Consider the following 22750-nt stretch of genomic DNA (forward strand, 5'->3'; position numbering starts at 1 on the left):
TGTCATCACTCACGGGTGGTTCTTATGTGGCCTTTAATGCATCATGGTGCTTTAATCCTCTGTACCTTCAGATGGCCTTCACTGGCGGTTTACTTTAACCGTTTTACTACCTGCCATCACTACAATTGGTTTATATATATGCCTTATGTTTGAAAATCTATTACAATTTAACAGTGGAAAACCTTTTTTGCTTCTACTTTCTTTCTCACCCCATGCATGCAATATTCATGTTTTGTCATTAAAAGGTTTACTCTGTTTGCATAAATTAATGTCATTTTGATAGATTTCACATAATTTAACTGAAGAAGAGTGAACACCAGTAAAGCACCTCATATTCTCTTCCTTGATATAATATTAGTGAAAGTATGCTCATTAAAGACACTGATTAACCATGAACTTTCAGGAATTACCTTTTTTTTTTGGAAAACAGTGCCTTTTTATAATTTTTTAATGGGACTTCCCCTTTAATAGTCTGTGCGTATGGAACAAGTTAAGACCTACTAAGAAAAATGGGCTACTCGTATGTGTGTTCAGCAGGGGTAGCCTGTGCAGGTTTTTAATTACTGTCCGTTATTCTGTGTTGGGAGAGTACACCTGCAGCTGTATTTTATTTTTGCTGGGCCACCGCTGTTATCTTCATGAAACATGTAATGGCTAAACCTAGTCACAGAGGAACACTCAGGTAATGAACGTATTGGTAATGGCTATGAGCATGAACAGATTGACAAGACTTCTGGAATCACAAACTTTGTATAGTTCAAAACTGCGTGGTATTCCCTGTACTGGGGTTTCCATACGGCGGGTTAGAGATGGGACTACATTGGAATTGTATAGGGGCGCCATGTTAAGAAGAAAATGCAACATCACCCAACTCTCCTTCTGCGTCAGAAGCTACCCTCGGTGTCCCAGCCAAGCATCAACATAAACAAAAACAAACAGTACGTTGATCGTCTAACCAAAGGAAACATGCAGAGAAAATGTTTGTCTGCAAAAATCAGATGACTTTGATGTATGACTTGATCATTACAACCTGTGCAAAGCATTTTGTTTGTCTGTATGTCACGTTAAGATAAAGGCAATGGTTTAGCATCTATGAATTGTAAATTGTTGGACACACACAGTTAGCCTTACTTATTCAACTATTGTGTCCTTGACAGAGTTGACTAACACATTTAATATTTCATTTATAATGAATATATTATAATTATATATTATTATAATATTTCATTTATAATGTTGGTTTTATAAATCAGGATTCATTCAGTTTGCACCTTGTGTAAATTGCGGAATCGCTGGAGTCCTCTCTTTTCCAAATCCGACATTATAAACCGGCCTGCAGCTGCATTGTTTGTGGTGTATGACACCTGTCTCTTTAGGGAGTACCAGATTATAAATGGGCCATGGTTTTTGCGAAAGAGTAATATGAATTTATTAAAATAAAGTACACATTTTTTAATATGCAATTGAGGGCGGTTCCACCTGTTTACAATAAATGTTTTCCAATCTGTTCAGTTTTTATTGCAGTTATACATGGAGCATTTGCTACTTACGCATTCCGATTTCATTAGTGTTCATCTGCATAAGGCGGAATTTAACTCAACGTTTTATGGTGCTTTAAGGACAATAAACTGAAAATAGAACATTATTGATGATGAACTCGCCGCTTCAGGTGAATTGGCAGCAACCGTACTTTTCTTACCTGCTGATCAGCTACTAAGTTTATATTATACAGCCAAATATCAAACTGTTCTTATATAGTTTTCAGTTCCTTGCTTTAATAATTCTTATGAATTCTAAAGTAGGAAACGTATTTTCCCATATCCTTTCCTCAGCATGTGCATGCTTCCATATGGATAGATTTGTATTAAGATCACTTGTTGAAGAAATGTACCAAAGTTGATGTTCCTAGAGAATCCCTTTTAGGCTTGTTTTATAAATATATGTTTGGCATTTTTGGATTTTTGCCATGTTAGGAATTTTAAACCGCAAAGGAACATGTGTTCACTAAAAATGGGGGGTAACAGAAGAGTCGTAGTTTCAAACTCCCTGGTTTCATTTTGTGTTATGAAGAGCCAACCCTGTTGAGTCTGCAAGAAGAGCTGAGCTGGCCTTTTAGCGGATGTTGTTAATGGGGGAGTTTTCTTGAAAGTCGCATGACCGTTTGAAGTATGGAGTATGCTGGGCCATGTCAGCCCTTTCTGCAGGATGATCGCACTTGATTGGCCCTTTATAATGCAATTGACCAATTGAAAGAACATCTCTCCTGCAAACACACCTACAATCTCTCATTTTTGTGAATCAGCATCATGCTGTATTTTCAGTGAAATTGTGTTGAGTGAAAACACAGTGTCCCTTGTGTACTTAGTGTGCTGGGTGATGTGGGAGCCCAGATGGGATGGGGACTTTGGTGCACATGCTTTCTCCTGCTGAAGTGTGTTTGCAGAGGCATAGGCAGATTCCATCTGGGTATCAGCTATGACAGAGTCAACTTCCTGCTTCTTACTTCTTCGCGTGGAACATGATCAGCCTAAAGGAAGCTCCTTTTTTAGTTACGTTGCGGGCAGTATGTGGAAGCTGCTTGGCTTTTTAAAGAAAAAGTTAAGAATCGTGTGTAAGGATACTCTCAGGAAGAGAGGTACCCTGTAGGTAGGAGCTGGGAACTGTGTTTATGGAAGTCAGTGAGCATCCAGTTGTGTGTGTTTATGTGCTGAAATCTCTGTTATGCACTAATTGTTATGTCTTGTTTATGCATTGTACAGCTCTGCAGAATATGATGGCGCTATAGTAATAATAAATAATAAAATCATAATCATAATAACATGTGCATGTATGCATGTATGTTCCTTTTTCCCTGTTGTGTGTCTCTGTATATCAGTGCTGCAGCACAAGGAGAAAAGCAGCTTCTACAACATTTATGCAAAGGTTTTTTTTTAATACTGTCTTGCCTGATGGCTGCCTGGGTACGTGCGGACATTCAGTTAGCTATCATGCTTTGCATGATGCCCCCCCCCCTTTTGTCTGTGGCTTCTTCCTGTCCTTTTGAATAAGATTCCTTGACATGATAGTATCTTGAGCTTTCCATTTCCAGGCTGATATGTGACTGTGTATGAGTGAATTTTAAAAAAAAATTAATAATAATAATTAATAAATAAAAATAAATATATATATATTATTCTTGAAGGGGCCCCTTGTAACAGTGTAGCCCCAGGGCCTCACCTGGCCTGATCTGCCCCTGGCTGTAATTTGTTTTGTTGGATTACGCAGCCACTGCACATAACCTGTGCAAAAAATCTTACGCATCATTTGGCAAAGATGGGTGGGCAAATGGCTTAATGACAAGTCTCCAAGCGCTCCTAGCGCATATCTTAGGATGTTTGCTTTCTAGAAATATATACTTTTGTGGGCTATTGTGAATTGGAAGCTGCAAAACAATCCCAAATGAGCCATAGGGCCAGCAAAAGGTAATGTGCAAATTTCACATTTGGAAACAGTATTGGGCACGTTCCAATTCATAACCTGTAGCTTCCACAAATTCCAAAAATCCTAAGTAACACACTTTGGCAGTGATTGGTGGCCAAATGGCTGCATGACAAGTGGCCAAATGCTCCTAGCAACATAGCCTGAGTTTCATTACAAATATATACTTTTGTGGGTGTATTTGGCATCTTTGTTCAGTATTCCAGTTACCAACCTAGCATAGGAACTACATTTGATCCATAAGTATCAAAGCATATGGAAATTCAATACAAATGAGGCATTTCCAAAATCAGGACACTTTTATTTTTTGCCAGTTTATTAAAATAAATTATTCATACTAAGCATTGGACTACACATATAAAAATGGTATTTAAAAAGCCATGGACCAGAAGGGGTTAAAGTTTCATGCTGGCACCACATACTATAGGTATTTTAGATGAGACACTGCTCTTGACAAGTTCATTCAAGCACATTAACACTTTTTGCACTAATTCACGATAATTATGTATGGCACTAATTCACTAATATTTGTTGTGTCGACTATTCAACTATAACACAAAATCCCAATGGTTTCCTTCTTGCATACTTCCCAAGTATTCCAGTTGGACAGTCTTGACTACTGGTCTCTCATTCCTGCCCCATTGTTCCTCCGTTGCGGGCAGTGGAGATCAGGGAGCTGTAAAGTCATTGGAGATCAGTACTATTTTTCTGCAGTTTATCTTACATGGAGGATGCAGGAAAGGTAGGCAGCCAAGAAAGAAAGGAAGAGTGATTTGGAATATAGATTATATATGTCCAACAGTGGGTGGTCTGTGCACTACAATAGGTTGCATTTACTGTTTTGATAAATCTTTAATGCAAACAAACTCATATAGCGCAGAATGTTTAAAAATCTTACCCCTTGACCAATATAATCTCCTTTATAATGCATTAGAATTTAGGACTTGTCAATATTCCGGTTTGGGTGACAGTGTTTTATTTCCGTAAATCAGGGAGACCTTTCTGTGCCATCAGATTTCAGCTTGCTTAGCACTTTTGAGAATTTGTGTCTCATTTGACACCAGTAAGTACCCAACATGTACACAGAAAGCTGTTAAAATCTATGCGCTATTCTTGGTCTATCCAGTATGTGTTGTCACATTTGTCCTGATGTGTGTTCACCTTTTCGGCATGTCAAACTGATCTTTTATTTATGTGAATTAACTGCCCTAAATAAGCATGTCCTTTGGGTTTTTGCTTAGACACCATAGCTCTAAAATACCTGGTGTCTGGAGAAGGGAAATTACAGATGTTCACCAATATATAACACTATCTCCCACGTACATATATTTATGATAAATGAACCTGACATTATCCATTTTTAAAATGTCTGCAATAGTAAACCAACTGTTGATCATTTCACTCCTCTGTCTTTTGAAATCATTAGACCATCTCACATGCCTACACATGGCTGAAGGCTACTAAGACATTCTGTTTCATAGATGAACTTGGGCGATTCATTTAAAGGTTCCTTAAGTTGGATCCAGAGAGATGACATCATAAATAACCAGAGAAAAATTATTCTTTGTATTAACCTTCAAATTAAGGAAAACTATCTTATCTTGCATTGTTAATAGACAAGTACTATAACTATTTGTTATATTCCTGCATTTAGGTTTGTTTGTTCTAGAGATTAAACCTTTCTCAGAACAATACAATGACAAAAAAAAAGATTTATTACATTTTCAGAACATTACACAAATAATTAGCTAAGTTCTTCAGATTTATAGAGACATAATATCCAGGCAGTAGAAAGTAACTTGGTGACTTGTAGCTAAATTTATATACGATCATCAACATAATTGCCAATCACCACTGGATAATTCTAACTAGTCTAAATTTATGTAACAGGCTGTAATAAGAATAAAATACCCTAGCAGATGCTACTGATCAGTATTTTTATGCATATTTTATTGTACATTATTGTATATTTTAAGTGTACAATAATATTTTACTGTACATTATTGTATATTTTAAGTGTACATCACCAAATTCTCAGATTGCAGATCATATCTTAAATACAATGATCATTTGATCCACCCAATACTTCGCTTTATGCAAAATGCATTTAACTTAAATTTATGATAAGGATGCAATTGCACATATTCTGTGCAGTTCATTTGTAATGCATTCCCAGTGCTGGCAGTGTATTTGTGAAGCATATATCAACTGATGACACAAAATCGATATATTTAATGTGAAGACAATTGTTCATTGGAAAGAGAAGACATTTATACTTGAATTTAATAACCTACAAGTTGAACCGGCAACCTACAGTTCCTTGGTTATTAAAGTGCTTTAGAAGTGAGGATTAGAAACTGGTCTTAATTAGAATTTAAAAACTTGGGAATTCAATGTTTTATACGACCAGTGGGTGAATGTTTGACAGGCAAATGCATTAAACATTTGATGTGTTGATCTGTTACAGTCATTGTTGTGTTTAATTGGTTTCATGTCTTTATATTAGACAGCTGTAGGCATTAAGCAAGACTTATAAGTATTGTTTTAATGCAAGTGCGTGCATTTTATATACCTATATGCCTGTATTTTTTTTTCTAAAGATGAGTAGGAAACATGGTATCTTCATAGGGGTATGTTTATTAACACTTTAACAACCTAATAGCTAAAGCATTGCACCACAGTGGTCCCTAAAGGGTTAAAGCTTTGGCCGTATTCTTACAAACCCCATGCACTCACACAATTCTATTTTAATTCATGTAACAGTACATACCACAACCTAAAAATATTGGCGGCATTCAACATACTGTGTTTACTTGTTTTTTCTATTGACAGCTGGTAGCATAAGCCTTTTAAACAACAAAGGCTTTCAGCTCTATAGCCAATCTGCGATAAAAGGGGGAAAAATGAAATCACTATGGAAACCGGAGGAAGGATCTAACAGATTTCTTTCTAAAGTAAATCTCTGATGTTTGTGACTGCAGGGAAATAAAATTCATAATTTGTATGATGTTATCATTTTTTGTTTTGTTATCACAGATTATGCTATTTTGACAACATCTAACCTTGTCTTTATTATGTGTTTCCGCCGTCGAAATAGCTACTATTTAGTACTAGGGGGAAAAAGAATGCAAATAGGGGTGGAGTAAAAAGCTAGTCTGCTTCTTAAATGATTATTTTTTTTTTTTTTTAAATCTCGCAGAGCTGCTGGCTCCTGGAATGAAGACCACTGTGAGTTTTTCAGCAATGCAGCAACCCAGGGAACTGAATGCCAGTCAGAACACAGCGCATCATCCAATTGCATGCCTGCCTTTGATCTTGGACTGAAAAACTCCGAACCTCTCCCTCCAATCCAGGAGCAAATAAATAGTAAGGAGAAGAGGCATCCCTCGATTCAGTGCACAGACACTCTGAGACACAAAAACCAGGGCGACTATCATTACAAGAGCACAATTCAACCTGTTTGGATTGCAGACTGCAGCAAATACCTGTCTCCCAGTAGGAGTTTCCGAGCTTTTCCAACATCACCAGACAATGCAGAGAGCCTCGGCTTACACAGGCCACTGTCTTTCTCTCAAGACAAAGCCGGTCTTTCTCTCCACACACCTGCAAGAGAGGAGCTAGGGGAGCTGAGAAGGTATAGCCGGTCTGAAATCCGTACATCCTCTGACAATACCAAGAAAAAAAGAAACGGCAAATATCTTGGTGAGTGAAAAGGATTCATCTCGATACACATTTTTTGAATATACTATTTTTTTTATTATGCCTTTTTTTGATTTTTTTTTTCTTAATTGTAAGATTTTTTTTTTAATTTAAAACTTGAATTACTTTTTTCGTTATCTTGGTTTTGTATTTGTAAAGGGAATTTTTAAAAAATATAACAAGCACACGCTTTATATACATATTATGTATGTATTCATACTATTCTTAACATTTTTAATTATCATACCAGATATTATTGTTTATTCATACTAACACCAAACAATGTAAGCAGTACTGTAAGCAGTACGTAATGTAAAACAAAAGTTTTTGCCTTACCAATTAGGTCTTCTTTACCTATTTGTTATTAAAATCATCAAGTAACTCATGTCTATTTTTTTTTTTTACTCTGCCCCCAAGATTCTGGACCAGAAGACAGAAGAGAACATGATGCAGCCACCAGAGCAGTACTCGGTGTGGTGTTTCCTCCATCAAGGTACTCCACACATGGCCTCTCAAGACCAGGAACACCTACAGAAGGACACATAGATCGGTGAGTGTTTGCAGGTCAGCAAGCTATTATCAGAGGCAAGGCAGGGTTTTCAAACTAGTCCACAAATTTATATGGGGTCAATTATACTTAAAAAAAATATTTATATATATATAATTAATAAGTTCCTAATTAGTATTTTACTGTGTTTAACTCGATTGCTTCAAGATGTGCATCCCTCCATTGAGTTTTCTCCATTGTCTTTTTTGGGGGGGCGAGAGAACAGATTTTTGATGAATTCATCAGCCACAGCATACATGAGCCGTGTAGTTAACGCAGCAAATTAGCTTCCAGTTCTTTTCAGCAACAGGTTCAGGCTCCATTAATCTAAGCAAGTGCACGTTTATCATGCAGATTCCAAATCACTGCTGAAGCAACTGTGCTTAGAGTCTTATCATAATCAAGCCTGGTCTGAAAAATAAATCTATTAGCTATTCTTTATCTCTTTGATGAATCTATATTTCTATAGATGTATAATACAGAAATTACCTTTATGCTGATTTCATCTTTAATTTATTTATGGCTCCCAACGTGGAAACCTAATTTTGCTTCCTAATGGGGCAGAAACAAAAATATTCATTAATATTTTGTGAAAGATAAGTCGGTTTGAGGGTTCAAAAACGGATCTGTAGTTTAATTTCTGCCTCGTGCAAAACTTAACCTGTGCAGGGTTATTCGGGGTTGTAGAAGCAGTAACCCAGCGATACCAGTGACATGCTAGTTTTAGAACAAGACACAGTCCTTTACATATTAAGCTTTTATGGAGTTAAAATGCACACACATATATCTGTGTTGTAATGGTTAACCCTCTGTGCTTTGGTAATGTAATAATTCACGGAGCAATCTAGTTCTCTAGTGTACAACTGCCCATTTCATCCTCTGTTCCCTTGCTGCATTGTAATATTGCACTCTCCAGTATATATCTTTTATCCCCTCTGGAGATAGGTAATCCTCTGTGTGAATAGATTACAAATCCATATAAGTGAAGGTGACAGGCATGTCCTTTTGTAGAATATTTGTAATTTTTTTTTTTTACATTTGCATGCATCGGTGCCTGATTTCAGTGGAAATTAGGCTCGTTTGTTTATCCCTATGATTATATACTGCTTAAACAAAAGAATGCATTTGGAGCCGTGGAATTCCACTCTGCAGCTAACACTGTGCGTTAAACATACTTTGTTAGTCTAGCGCGCGATATAGATTTCCCCTCGCATGCTGGCAATAATGGTGTAATTTGTCACAGTTTCTGTGCTACATTTTATAGTAGAGCGTCTCAATGAAAGGACTGAAATGCCATGGATAATTTAAATAAAACCTTATAGTCAATCTATAGCAGCAGGTGTTTGATATTTTTCTTTAAAGTTGTAGATAAAAGTATCTGTACATAACATAACACTTGTAAGACATGCATCCTTAATGCGACTGCAAATTTCTAGTCCTTGAATTATTGAAAAAGAGTATTTCCATATATATTCACATAATGAAAATACACTAAGATTGGGTATTACTACATAAGGTTAATTGTTAATTTTATAAAAGAAAATAAATGAATAAACACACTTGTAACCTGTGGAGTATTCTAGGTGTACTGTGTGTCTGTTGCTATGCATGGGTACACAGTACCTTGCCAGTGCTTACCCCTCAAGTACTCCACGATTTAATTAGCTTCAAACTGGTTTGTGTAGAGGGAATGCAATATATAAAATGTCAAAGGGGCTTGACATAGAATGGCTAAATTATACTTTGTCTATGCTCCTAATCCACAAGGCTGCAATTAGTCTGATGCCCTTACAAAGTTTGTAAGATGCCTGAATTTAGATTGTTGAAAAAAGCACAGTTAATTTAAAGACCAGTGGATGATAGATGGGTGGCTTGATAGGGTGGGGAGGGCAGGCAGACAGACAGACATTGTAAGGTGCTTTGTGCTCCTCAGACAGGGTTATATTTGAGACATTTGCAGAAATCCGTCACAGTCTGAGCTGCCTGGTTTCAGGTCTTTCTGGGAACAATAGTTACCTGTACCCTGCATGGGTTGATTGGCAGACACCAGAAGCCTGTATAAGGTAGTTCTCTGTTTGACACAGTTCAGCGAGACTCCCTACTTTTTCATAAAAAAAAAAGAAAAAAAGAAAGAAAGCCTTGTAATGCCCCTTGATGAAGGACAGAGCTTTGATGCTTTTACTGGTGTCATATCTACTCAGCCTTGACTTGGCCTCAGGTTTTGATTCCCAGCCTAGAAGTCAGCAGGCTCTCTTTCTCTTTTCTACCACCCCTTCTCAACTGTTCTGTGCAGACAGATTAGTGTCACAGCTGTACCAGACACACGGTAATAAACATCGCAGATACAATCTCCACAGTGGCAGGAGAGGGTACGCAAGTGGAACAATAGAGCGGACCATTTGTATACATATTTTAGGTTGTAGGTAAGAATGCTCATTTTCACATTTAAATGTATACCGTATTTGCCCAGGAAATATTATAGAAGATGCGGTTTGAGTTCAACACAATGAGTTCATAATAGCCTACTGAATAAGGCTGGTTAGACAGCCTGTAGGCTATGCAGGATCCATACATTATTTCAACAGTGTGTTTTTATAATCACCAATTGTGACACGGGAACATGCTGTTCACACTGTATATGCAATATTAAACAGCAGTATTCTACCATCTAATTTGTGATTATGTTTACACTCTGTAAACTGCACTGAGGTCACATAGTTTTAAAAATTAATGAAGCTTACTGCTGGTTTCAGATGCTGCAATCTACATAAGCCAATGCAGATGAGGGTTTTTATGAACGTAGCAGACTGGGAGGGTAAAATCCAAAGATTTTTTTTTAAACTGGCAAGCGTCCATAAATCAGAAATAGTAAGAATAAGAAGGAGCAGGTAACGGCAATTAGTAAAAAAAAAAAAAATTAGTGAATGGGTTCTAGATATAAAATATACGACTTAATAAACAAAGACTCGGCAGAGCACTTTAAATTCTTATGGCCATGTCTGCAAATATTGTCTGCTACCATAGTGTATATCATAAAAAGCTAGTCAAGCATTACAATAACAACTGGGCTAATGGTGTCTGCCGTTAAATATACCTGGTTTACCTGAGTGCATTGTAGGTCTTCCGAGGCTCCATGAGTCATCTGGATGGTTTACTTGTGTTCTGGATTTTTAGTAATTGAGAGTGACAATAGTACAATTGTTTTATTAATTTTTTTCATTTTAGATTTTTTATTATTGGTAATTTAGAGAATCTTTGTTAATTTTTGTTTTCAGTGCACTGGTACATGTGGATTTGTGTTTAGTATAACAATTAACATGCATTTGTAAGCATTTATTTATTATATGCATTTTTATATTGCGTGGGTCAGCAGGTAAGTCCAAGATGTTTCTGCTTAAGCCATAAATGATCCCTATACTTGATTCTTACCAGCTCCTATCATTAAACTGAGATACAGCGATATAGATAAGAATAATGTAGGGCATTATTATCTCTTTAAACAGACATCTTATATTGGAAAGAAAAGCAGAAAGCCATAGCAAAGTGACGGAGATTGGCACCCACTTCATTTTAGATTAGCATTTCATTTTGCTATCTAGTCATGAGAAGGTTGTAGATTGACAAAGACCATGGTTTTACATCTCCCATTCAATGGTTTTTGTGTAGCATATATTTTATGTATGAAGAGTGAGTTTATTCAGCAGAGGCAGAAGAAGTCAAGGGTACTGTCGCTGATAGAATCAAGCTGTTAACTGTTAACCCTCTTGGCCGCCAAAGGGATGAACAGCAGACTTTCCATTTTCTGTATCAATGAGTATGCAAGGCTAAGGATCTTGTTAGATGGCAATTTGGGGGATTACAAAATATACAATTTTTTCGCCTTATGGGTTACTTAACGGTACTTGGGTATTTGGGTGCATTTTGTAGGAACATACTGTGACTCCAGGGCTTTGAAACACTTGGCAGATGTGCCATTATACTTTTATTGTAATATAGGAGATTACTGACAGATTTTAAGTTTTCAAATTTAATGTTGCAGTGATTCGAGAACAGCACATAACATAACCATGCGAATTGCCCCAAAGATCAAAGATGATATACAGCTTCATCCTGTTCTTGGATACATAACACCAGTTATTCATGTTAGAAAGTAGCTGGTTTCAAAATATGATTAAGGTTTTAGTCTCTAGGAATAAACATATATGATATCCTAATTCACACATGTAACTTTATCAAACAGGTCTCTAGTGTCTTCTCAAAGGGCAGACTTTAGATCCTGCTAACGCTGAAGGGGTTAAACACAAAATTGAAGCAATATGCAAACCGTACAGGGTAATAAATCTTTATAATTAGGTTGCGAGTGTCACAATTGCTGAAATTGACATATATTGGTGGAAAAGAGCAACAAGCCCTGTTACTTATCAAGGTCAATTGGCTGAGCATATATTATAGCCCCTCCTAGTGCTACATTGGAGGGTGATGACAAATATAAGTGTATTGCTAAGGCAATTATTCATTTAAACCACCAGCGAAATCTGGTAAATAAACAAATGACATTCCGAATCAAAAGAGGACATATGCTCTTAAAATTATAAAAAAAGAAATGTTTGTACAATCTACAAGTATATTCGATTTTCTTCTGAGAAGCAGAAAGAGGCCCGTTTATAGAATATTGTCTAATGTACTCAGGCACCTCAATGACAATTTTAGAAGTCAAGGGTCCTTGTGTGGCTTCATCTAGTTATATAGAACTAATAGGATAGTAAATTATAAAAAATACACAAAAATGCAATATAGGAAATGGATGAATAATACGTAATAATTACATAGGTAAAAGTATACCAGTCTCCATTGCACATTTAGTTTCATATTTTTCAAGTAATATCAGAGACATATGCATAAAAAAACAAGCTGTCTTCTACTGAACCAAATAAATCATTGGCGACTTCCTAATGATGCAAAAAATCTTTGTATGACACATTATCCCCCCCCCCATATTTATGCATTTTCTTCGGATAGTCTCGCAGCAATCGCTTGTTTAATGGTAAAGGCTTGCATGACAAAGAGGCAAGCAGGGTGAAAGACACTAGCTCTGTGTAAGCATAACTTGCCTAATTTATTTTTTATGCAAAGATTAATGTGTACCCAGCATGAATGTTTTGGTCTCCTCCATCATTACGAGAGAGAACTTTGGATCTGCATTACTTAGCTGTGTTCCATCAATCAATCAGCAGGGTATGGCTGGAGTAATTCAGCAGGAAATCCCACCTGAGACTGAGCACATCCCTTTCACTAATGGACTGCTCCTTTTTATATGAAAGCAGAATAGCCTTTCCTTGCCTAAAAGATCCTGAAGGTTTTTACTGAAATAATATTTACGAAGAATTACTTGCGTGTTTATTCAAAGTAAGGAGTATAAGAGTAAAAAAAGGAAGTCAAATCCACATATAACGCCATGTGTCATAATATCATAATGTTCATTACCTACATTGAGAGTGATTTGTCAGTGAGTTGCAGCCTGTCTAAGAAGATAGTGTAACTAATAATGCTTTTTTTTTACCCAGAATCAATTAAAATGACTCTAGTTGTCAACTGAGCTGCAAATTTGCATAAAATGAAATGGCTACAGGGAATCTAGTCTGAAACAATGCTTTCGATGTATGGTCTATTGTTATAGAGAAAGTATACACATTATATTAATTACTTGTATTAATCTGGAACGACATTGAGACGTCCATTATTCCCCCCCCCCATTAAATGCTTCCTTCTATGTTTCTATGTCTCTGTGTTAATAAGTCTAGGGGCTCCTCTCTGACGCATTTCCAAATCAGTTGAGATTTATACGAAAGGGCAGGGCATATAAGGACTGGAAAAACTAGAATATTCTGATTCTATATAGATACCATTCTATTTAAACGTTTTTAGAACAGAAAATGTAAAACTTGTTTACATATATGTGTAGATGGGGACATTCTGAATAAGCAGACCTTGAGACTTTTCAAATATTAATGCTTTAATAGTCCATCTCAAAGAATTTTTGGAAACAGGTTTTTCAACTGTGGTATACCAGAGAGAAAAACGTTAGTTAGGATGCTGAGACTTAATTAACTAATAAAAGAATATGGAGTCAAACTATGTGACCCTGAGAATCTGCCCAGTTATCCTGAATCCCCTGAATCGTTAAACCCCAGGGCTCAAAAGTACACCATGAGAACTATGTGTATATTACCTTATTAGTATGTGTATATTATCTTAATATATATATATATATATATATATATATATATATATATATATATATATATATATATATATATATATATATATATATAAATGGCATTATTTGAACTGTTCAGACAAGTACACAAGCAGTGCCTAACATCCCAAGTGAAATGTTAACATGTGGATTTTAACAGTGAGCCTACATAAAAAATCTGTGATACTTTTATGATTCGTACTGGAATCTTGGAATATTAGTCATGTGGGTAAACTAGAATTTGTACCCCCTCCACATTCTTTTGTTGATATCCCTTGTATTTGGCCATGGTTTGCATTCTAAAGAAAGACTCCTCAACCCTTTTGCTATATGGATTGCTTACTTAGTCTTTATGGAGTTTCACATTGCACAAGCTTTTGACACATATAAATCTCAAGTAACATAACTAAAAATAAGAGCAGACAAAATGTCTTGATGACCAGAGAACAAAAAAATAAAATAAAAAAAATGACAAAATAATAAAATTTTCACCCTTTGTAGTAGCGTTAAGTAGAATACTTCCATAATTATAATTGTTTTATTAATTGATGTCTCATAGAACAAAATATCCATTAATTACAGTAGCTCCGTACCATTGATGTCCAGCCACTCCTGTCATCCCTAGGAAGAAGTGGAGCTGGCCTAATTTAAGAGATACTATTATAATAAATTATTTATACATGCTGCTCACAGTAGACATGCAATATTAAGCAATTTTCCACCATCTAATTTGTGATTGTATTTGCATTCACATAGTTTAAATAAAATTAATGACTTCTGCGGTCTATATAAACCAGCGCAGAAAGATCATTTTCGTAGAACTGGAGTAGCCAACCAAATGCGTTAACACCAAATGTTTCAAAAACAATTAGACTATAGGCAGTTTTGATAAATGGTCTTAGTTATAGTAAAGGCTATGAAGGTAATAGTTCCCCATTATAAAGCAGAGCTGCAAAATATATGCATCTGATATTTTATTCATTATTTGCTTGGGTGGCATTAAATTAGGATCTAGATAAGGTCTTCCACCATTACTGCTCTTTAAAAGTTCCACCGAGACAAAGTATTAATTGCGCACTTTAACATGCTAAGCAAATAAACCTTAGGAAATCTGACATTTTGTTATTTCCTCTGTTTAACCACATAAAAACAATATGAACACTGTAAAAGGCTTTATCTGTTTCTATGGCAACATGAACATGACTTGTCACATGACAAGTGTTCCCTGTAAAAAAAACAAAAAACCCACAAAACATAAATGAGGCAACATTTTCCATGTTTAAAGAATTATTTCTGGTAAGGTTTGGACATTCAATATTACTAGGAATTATGATTGTATGTCTTATGCCTAGTTAAGTGCATGTTTTATAATTTATTAAACTTCAAAGTAAAATATATAAATATATATTCATCAGTGTTCGATCATAATAATCTAATTTGTGAAACACACATTGTACAGCGCTACAGAATTTGATGGCGCTATATAAAACAATAAATAATAATAAATTGCTTTGCATGGTTTTATGAAACATTATTATACACTATTGACATATAGCTTTATTTAATCCTCAGTCTGTACTTAATTCCAATAAAGTATTCATTTACTGAACCGTGGTACATTGTTAAAAAGTCTTTCTACGACACTATTCATAAGATAATAATGGTCTTCAGGGATGGCCCAAACCAACTGTACCAGAAGCCCGACTATTGATTATTATCTAGACAAAGGGACACAGCCAAATCTTTTGTAAAAGCTCAAACAGCCTACAAAGTAAAAGCTTTGACAATATCAAGTGAAATATACACTTTCCTAAAGATATCACAATCATTTCTATGTAATTTTGATCCTAAATACCCAAAATTTTGCCTATCTTTCTTGCTCAAATTACCTATTTTTGGTATTTTGGTGCTTTGTTTCAAAGCAGAATGTATTAGATCATTTACAAATGGTAGAAGATATTTGGAAAAAGAGTCTTCACATTTTCAAGTAATATTACAAAAATTTTAAGGCACCCTATTAGTCTTTTTGACATACAGTTTCAGGGGCAAAAAATACAATTTTTATCTCTTAAAAAATATATTATGTGCAAAGTTAGTATTGAGTCTTTGTTCTCTTTGTATATTGTACATTTAGTGTTAAACACTAATATTTTTCAATAAAAAAACTAACAAGGCTGTATCCTAGATCACGATGTTGCTTAGAATGGAACCAGAGTGAACCCTTCATTTTTTTGACAATATGATAAAACAACTTTGTTGCGTTAACGTTTTTTTTTTTAAAAAAAATGTTTTATTACACTTTAACACTAGATTTCAGCCCGCAAGCTCATTATACAAGACATAAAACAATGCACATATATAATATGCACCTCTCTTGGATAGCTGTTCTAATTATAGTACAGGTCAGAGGGATTTATATACAAATGAACAGCCAATCAGGAAAAAGAGGTCAAGTGAATGCTGGTGCATATATTATGCGTACAAGAGACAAGAAATGAAATCACTAATGAAGAATTAACATATCTAAAAGTGTTAATATAACGTCCATCTTTTATGCCCTGGTGGTTAAATTCTAATAGCTGACACTTTAAACCTCTTCTATTGTGGTTTCCTGTATGGTCTTTGGCTTGTGTTCACCTATGTCCCTAGTTAGCAAAAAAAAAATACCATAATGATGTCACTATGTTACATAATGATTGCAGAAACTGCATTATTCCACATAAATGCTTGGACAAGGCCTATGATAGGGAATGTATTACAAATTTTTTCTTGACATGTGTCCTTTTGTACTCATGTAAATTGATCCTCAATGAGGCCGTATGAGCGCAAATCTACACATTTTTATGTGTAGTTTTAAGTTGGGAAAATGTCTTCAGGTCATGCCGAAAGGCCATAAACTTAGGAGAGTCTACTGTGCTTATTAGCAAGATTGTGCACTTTGGTGAACTGGCAGTATGGTACAGTAAGGAGGCAATAGTAGTTTGATATGCAAACTGGAAAGGAAGAGTAGCTAACGTGATTAAGGATTTATATTGATTAGCTGGGGATTTAGAAGCTTAAATTTGGATTTTCATGGTGGAGTTATAGAAAAATTGTTATAATTCAGTACAATATGCCTGGTTGGGAGATGTGGCAGTGGGAGTAGACATACCACAGGTGAAAGTATTGGATAGGGTAAGACATACTGATTCATGCACAAGCACCTATGTAAAAAGAAACCACATGACAGGAAGTCATTATGTTCTACCATTACTACCTGCATCCAAGCTAATCCAGACACCTTCTTCTTACATGGAAACTGAATCAAAATGTAAAAAACAAACAAAAAGGTACTCTTGGGAAAAGTGTTACTCATATGTTTTTAGACATACATTTTCGGAGGCCCATTGTACAAATGCATCTATTTTTTGGTGAAATTGTTGCTACTGGTCGCAAAAATGGTTTGTGGCAACTTCATAGATAAGAATATCAAATTGCATAGCCGTAAAGTAACTAGGTTTAATCACCAGTCAATGGTGTAAGTTAAAACATTTTGTCTCACTGGCCATAACTATGTATTGTAAAGAACAAATCCTTTTGTATGACTGGCCAAATAGGCAGTTTATAATAGATTGTTGTCGCCCCTTAGTTCGCCTACAACTCACCTTTTTTAGTGAATAAGCATCATAATGCAAACCCCTCTATACAAAGATTCTCTCACCGATTTACTCAAGAGAACTTACTATTCATATTCAGATTTATTGATGATACATGCCAACATATTCTACCGCTTTGGTCAATTGCACTGAGGGTTCTTATACTTACAGTCTGTTGAGTATCAGCAGCCTCACGGCTCCCCTTCAGCTTTTGAAACTTAAAGATTTGATTATGATGTAGCTTATTAAAAATGTATAAACTTTATTCAGTCAGCACATTATTTTCCATAGAGTAAATTTTTTATGTGCATAACACCTCTTCCATTACGAGAATAATCGCTTTTTCTAATTAATCCAGCTAGATATTAAGAAAAAAAAGCAAACAGACTTGGTGCAGACACCATGGGAATTAATATGTTCTCTGATTGCAACGTATTTTGAATCAGAATTTGTCATGAAACCCATGCTACATGAGCACACTAAATGTTGACCTTGTAAATGTGTTCATGAAACAAGACAGAAAGTAAAAATAAATGTAACTGAGTATGAATACAGGGTGATTTCACATAGCAAAGCACGAGTGGAAGAATTTGCCCCAGGAAAAAATTGGCAAATTTCAGTCTGTTGTGGCAACCAAATGACGTAATAGATGCTTACACAGTATTGATGTCATCATAAAGTCAAATTTAGCAGCAGCTTAAAGCCCCGTTCTAAGGGCTCATCAGAGGCATAGAGAGACATACAATACAAGCAAGGCAGATATTCCTCATGAATATCATTGTAATTCAATTTTCATCCCTTGTATTATTCTTATATTTTTTATGACCTGTAAAAATAATAGGACCTTGATATGTTTTTGTTGCATAGGAACACTGAAAACTTTTGGCTGCCCTGAGTACATCGATTACCCCCAAAAAGAAGCTATTAACATGTTAGAAGTGCTCTATATGCAATTCATATAAAATTCTTATGTTATTCTGTTGCCAAATGTAAAATTGCAACAGTATTGACAAAAAGAAAAAAACTCTTGCCAGTAAAAAAAATAAATTAATAAAATCTAAAGATGAAAGTGTGATTTGGCTTTATCATGGTTCCTATTGATCTTTTGCACTTTGCTGGTTGGCATTCTTTTACTGTCAGTCCCAATTGTACATAGATTTAATTATACAAGTGTATGATAATTATGCATAATATGTATATAGTTTTTTATTTCATATTTCTAAAGAATTGTGAAGGTACCACTTTTCTTATTGAGGTAAACTTTGTCTACAGATGAGAGCATATTGATAATTTTCAGCCATTAATGGTCGATCCAAAGCAGTTTTTATACTTGTTGGTTTCCTTGGTAAGATATATGAATAGAGATTTTGTTTTGTTTGATATCTAAATCGACTGCCACTGCAAACCATAACTTATACATATTTAATAAAACCCAGAGAACATGAGAAATATGCCACGATTAATGACACACTGCATTGTTCTGTATCATGTTTTTGCCCTACAACTGCATAGTGTACTTTTTATTGAAACTAATAGGAATTATATGATAACATGTATGCTACAACATCTAGATAAGATGTACAGTAACATCTTTTCAAGACCATAGAGGTTCCTTCTTCTGAACAATAGGTGGATGATGTCCAAAGTGTGCAAAGCATTTGTTAAGAATATTGATGGAACAAACCTAAGTTAATTACTTGCTTCATCTGGAACGTCACTACATTGAGTGTCACTACAATTTGTCAGACGGTAATAAACTATGGTGTGAAGTAACTACACAAATCTTTCTCCTGACAAATATCTGTTTTTGTTGTTATTGTATGTAGTTGTAGTCTTCAGATATTTATAAGAAGCTTTCCAAAAATAAAACTGTAGTCAGAAGCATTTGCTTTTTCGAAGGGTTCCTGCAGAGCACCATTATCTCTTATCTATTAAGTGACAAATAAATCATTCAATATCTCTTGTGCTAACCTTGTCTGTAAATTGCTGGATAACAGGACGACTCACCAGGAATTCTATCACACTGGAGCTTAATGGGTTTATTTATGAAATCCGCCAAGACCACAGCCATTGCTAAATGTGTCAAGTTACCATGACACAGTCCCTACTGGATTTATACGAAGCCGTTTATGGAGCTTCAGAAAGATTAGCTAGGGGAGTTCTGACTTTGTATATCAGGTGTAGCCAATGGGTAGCTCTGTAGCTTTTAGCAAACTGCAACTAATGTCAGCAAATTCTCTGTCTCAATTTTTGGTAAAGGAGTGGAGATGCTTTTGGCTTGAAGTCATAAGGGGAGAAAAGAACCTGTAACAAGCATGTGTTGTCCAAGGATAGTTAAAGTGTTCTTACATGGACACCAGTGTCCACGATGAGTCTTGTGGAAAACAGTAGGGCATTTAGAGAAGCTTGTGCCACAAAGCCTTAAGCTGCCTGCCCCTAATGCTACCTAACAAGGACTCAGAAGGGAAAATAAACATATTATTTATTTGATTCATGTAGTGGTATCATATTCTGCAGAACTGTACAACGGCCAAACAGCACATAACACATAGAGCATCATTAAACAACTTGACTTGACAGAAACAAAAAGTAAAGTGGCCCCAGCTCAAATAAGCTTTCAATCTAGAAAGTATAAGAAATTGTATCAGAGAAATGAAGCATACCATTAATATTTGTTCAACTACAAGTGTCCACTTAAAAAAACTATATATGCATGTATTGTTAATATGATATCCCTTTTTTTAGAATGAGTATTATTTAATTTCAGATTTCAGATGATATATGTGTGTGTGTCCATTGAGGACATGGTTTGATCACTCACTGCACTCATGGGTGCCTGCTTTCACAACGTTGACATTTGTGAGTGATCTGTAATATAATTAATTGAACTGTAATAGTGCCCAGGAGTCTCTGTGTCAAATCTAATTCTTCTCTGCTTCCTATAGTGGCACAGCCGCAAATACTATGTTTGGGCTTTTATATAGTTATATATACACCTTAATCCTCATCAGAACTTGTTTTTAAGAAAAACAACAATATAAAATGTTTCTAGCATACTAAATAATTTACCAGCCCTGCGATAGAACATTTTTAGTTAAGACAGAAGAGAGTATGCTTGGCACAAATAGTATTAATGAGACACTATTTAAATGTTAGTATATTAAAAATATGCTTAATATGTTTTTCTAGATATATATGACTGCCTCTCATTAAAACCTATTTTCATAACTCGGAATATGAGAAGATGCAGTAAGTACAAAAAAGCATTTGTAAATGTTTTTTAAGACGTATGTGTAATTTCCCTTTAAGAAAGGGAAGCTGCTGGTATGTTTCAAACTACAGCAAGACTAATAATAGGCAAACAAATCCTACAATGCCTCTACACTATGTCTCATCTTTAAATACATTTTCAAAATCTATAGCTCGTATTTCTGGTTCCTTTCTCAGTAAAAGATTCCAGATATTTTGCTGACGATGCTAAGCAGTCCACCAGCAATAACGATTTCTGACTGCATATAAACTGCCTACTTACTAAGTATATAGATGAAGTCAGTGTTTCATAGAGCAGAACACGTGGATAGGTCTTTTCAAGTTAATATCATAAGCTGAGCCTTTTATTCATTACTGTTTAGTGGACGAGTGTAGAGAACATCCTGCAGCAAACAGCATATTAATACTTGGCGCTGTTGTAGACCCAACCCTAGGCAGTGCCACTAGCAACACCCTCCACACCACCATGCGACTTCTGAGTCTCAGGATATGACATCATATTTCAACATTCCATGGCTCCAGGTAGAAGTAATATATACAAACTGGGATTGACTCATTGTTATGCAGCTAAAGGGCTGGTGACCTAGGCCTATAGCGGCCTAGTTGGCCTGGGCCACAATAGGCCACTGGAAGTAAATGGCCATGTGTTGTGTTGAAATCGTAGTGCTGAAAGGTTTATTTTCATAAATGGTCATGTTGGTGCAAAACAACAACTCAGGGAATATTCTTATAATATTTTAACGGTAGTACAGTGTGAAACAGCGACAAGTGCTTTTAATTTCTGAATTATTGATTTATAAGCTGAATATATATCAGTCTTCAAAAATTCGCAATAGAGAATATACTAAAATGCTTTAAATCTCTCTGTTGTTTACAACGACGTTTAACAATGAATTGCAATATCAACCATCTACCATTTTCTGTCTGTAGTAAGAACAGTTTATTATTTATACCTTCCGATACATTACTTTAAAAATGTTTAGAACAAAGCAAGGGTATAATTTACAATGGAGGTATGTAGATTTAGGGGTAGGTTCACATGAAAACAAGTTAGATACAAACATTATCCGTAATTCAGGTTTTTCGGCAGTCATCTAAATTCCCAGGGAATATAATTTTTCTATTTTCTACATCATTATTATAATTATATATATATATATATATATATATATACAGACAAATGTAGCGTATATAGTTCACAAATTGAGAATATGCATACGTCTGTTAAATAGGGTTTTTAATGATGTTATTATGCAAATTTTGTTTTAACTTGTTATTGCATGATAGAACCTAATTGACAGCAGGGTGAAGAAATAATTAGCTTCATTTAAAGTGGCTCAAATGCAAGCATCTCTTACTTTGACGAACATTAATCAGGGGAATAGCGAGTCAGTGTGTTATCACAGGCTTAACTGTATTAGTCAGAATAGCTGTTATTATGGGTTCATTTTTGACATATCGTAACACAAGGTTGTGACAGGATTGCACAGCCTGACATTTACAAAAAAAATGGTGTCATGTACTCTGTAGAAAAAATAGTATTTCATTCATAATATTGGCAGAGAGAGAACCACAAAGTATTTGAATATGTTCTCACACTGTATTTTTATCCTGTAGATATTACAGGCTTATTGAAGAATCCATCGACCCTTGTATGGTGACTCCGCTTAGTTCAGAATGGCTTCAGGGAATCTATTCATACATACCAGCAGAACTTTGCCACGCATGGAACAAATCCCTTCAGGATTTAACAAAGGTACGTATGGATTTGTGTCAGGCGCAGGAAACCGTGCTTATTGTTATTAATACATGAATTTTTGACAAGTACATTGGAGGAATTATTCCTGTGAATACTACTCTGCTAAC

General features: G+C 35.3%; 1 protein-coding gene across 1 annotated transcript in view; it reads left to right on the forward strand.

The window, feature by feature from the left end:
* LOC128492590 (dynein axonemal heavy chain 3-like) overlaps positions 1-22750 on the forward strand; it is a 428956-nt gene that overhangs the window by 70613 nt on the left and 335593 nt on the right. Inside the window, exons 5-7 of the mRNA XM_053465187.1 lie at positions 6677-7179; positions 7594-7726; positions 22502-22640. Coding sequence (XP_053321162.1) covers positions 6677-7179; positions 7594-7726; positions 22502-22640 — 775 coding nt within the window. The remainder of the gene's footprint in view (positions 1-6676; positions 7180-7593; positions 7727-22501; positions 22641-22750) is intronic.

This window comes from Spea bombifrons, chromosome 4 (genome assembly GCF_027358695.1).
Source record: "Spea bombifrons isolate aSpeBom1 chromosome 4, aSpeBom1.2.pri, whole genome shotgun sequence".
NCBI classification, from domain to species: Eukaryota; Metazoa; Chordata; class Amphibia; order Anura; family Pelobatidae; genus Spea; species Spea bombifrons.